Source organism: Antrostomus carolinensis, unplaced genomic scaffold (assembly GCF_000700745.2).
Source record: "Antrostomus carolinensis isolate BGI_N321 unplaced genomic scaffold, ASM70074v2 scaffold42906, whole genome shotgun sequence".
NCBI lineage: Eukaryota > Metazoa > Chordata > Aves > Caprimulgiformes > Caprimulgidae > Antrostomus > Antrostomus carolinensis.
Genome location: NW_010323356.1, coordinates 12,116 through 13,863, shown reverse-complemented (window position 1 = coordinate 13,863; position 1,748 = coordinate 12,116). Strand labels below are relative to the sequence as shown.

General features: G+C 48.8%; 1 protein-coding gene across 1 annotated transcript in view; it reads right to left on the bottom strand.

Moving 5' to 3' along the window:
- Positions 1–292: 292 nt before the first annotated feature.
- The window catches only part of YDJC (YdjC chitooligosaccharide deacetylase homolog), a 13,205-nt gene continuing 11,749 nt past the window's right edge, over positions 293–1,748 (bottom strand). The window contains exon 5 of the mRNA XM_010170556.1: positions 293–623. Coding sequence (XP_010168858.1) covers positions 293–623 — 331 coding nt within the window. The remainder of the gene's footprint in view (positions 624–1,748) is intronic.

The window sequence follows — 1,748 nt, the reverse complement described above, 5'->3', positions numbered from 1 at the left end:
GAGGAGGGCTGGGCCTCAGCTGCCACACTGCACTGGAACAGTGGGCGAGTGGGTGACGCAGAAGAGGTTTGTCACATTCAGAGCAGATGCTGCTACTCAGGGCTCTGGGGTACTGCCTGTAGCTGCTCATAGGGTGTTGCTCTTCCATGAACATCCTAAAGCCGATCCCAGGCTGTTCACAGCTCCTGTCAGCTCTGTTACACTGGTAACAGTGGTCTGGCTTCTCGGGACGTTAGCGACTGCCTGTCTTCAGAGTATGAATACATCTGTGTCCGTATGTACGCTTGGTTACTTAAAGATCTTTGAATGAACAAAGCTGAATGTTCCTGGTTTTGTAATGGCTCTGCAGCTCTGGCTTAATTAATGTCTGGAGTTCATGGAGGCGCTCCCAGGACTGTGAGAAATCATCTGGTCCTTCCCCACAGCCGCCGATGGGTGGGACGCTGGGGAACCCTGGATGGACCATCAGTTCAATCGTTACCGTCCTGCTCTGTGCCGTCGGGTGTGCAGCCGAGGGCGCCTTGGACGTGAACTCCAGGATGGCAGCGTCGATGGCGCTCCCAATGTTACTGACAGACATGTTCTTGCCCATGGTACTCAAACCTATGTAAATGTCTGGCCACCTGTAGCCAGAGGAGGGAACACTGATATTAACCCTAATGAGGTAGGTAGAAAAGAGTGTGTTGCACCCAGTGGACTGGGAATCAAAATGTACCCAAAATTTAAGATAGAAAAATTGAGTGGGGATTAGAACTTTTAACTACAAACAAAAGTAAAACCAGAACGACGAGCCAGGAATGTTTTTTCTTTCCATATCGAAACCAGGACACTATTTAAAGCAGCAGTTCTCCATTCTGACTCTTCCTTCAGAAAGTCCCAGCAAAGCCCCAGTACCAGACTGCCAACATTAGCTGTGTACATGTGTGTGCAACACCACGGGGTTGTTTGGCATCTGTGAGTTTACAGGTGCATCTTGTTGGTACAAAAGGGAAGAGCAGAGCTAAACTGAGAAATACCATGCTATCAAAATAACTTACTATTGCTAGATCAATTAAAACCTGAATAATAAGCATCTCTTGATAATAACCCACAGCTAAGTGGAAACAAAAAAAATGACTGAAATAAAATGGAAATTACCCTGCTAACAAATCATTCTGCTAAAATCTGCCAAAAAGCTGTAATAAAAGACAAAAACATTGTTACCAGTAAAGACCACACAGCCAAGAGGACGCCAGTGAGAGGCTGTTTCTTAGGTAGATTCAACACAGTTCTTTGTTCAAGTCAGGCTACAACCCCCAGTTCTAGTGTGGCACGTACAGTCCCAGGAGGGCTGTGCAAGTGTGCGCGAGGGCAGAATGAGACAGTTTCTGGAAGAAACCAAGGCTGGAGTCTCTACCTGCTTGATCAAGGAAAAGCCCAGCTGAACACTCAGCTCTGAGAAGACTTTGCAGGACTTTGGTGGGGGGGGTGTTTATTTTTAACTGTAAATTGACTAAACTTGCTAACGCCTCGCTGCTGGGCAGGAAGCACAGTCTTGCACTCGCCAGTGTCATAAACTGGACTCCCTGGGGCTCAGCGTGGTGCCTCTGCACACAGATGCTGAAACCGAGTTACAGAGTTGGGCTCCCTGTGACTTCAGCTGACCGTACCCTTATTTTCCTGTGTTTCCTCGTGTTACACGTTTCCCTCCCCTCCCTCGTCCCCTGGCGCCAGCAGCGGAGGTGGAGCGCGGTGCCTGCTCCCCCGAG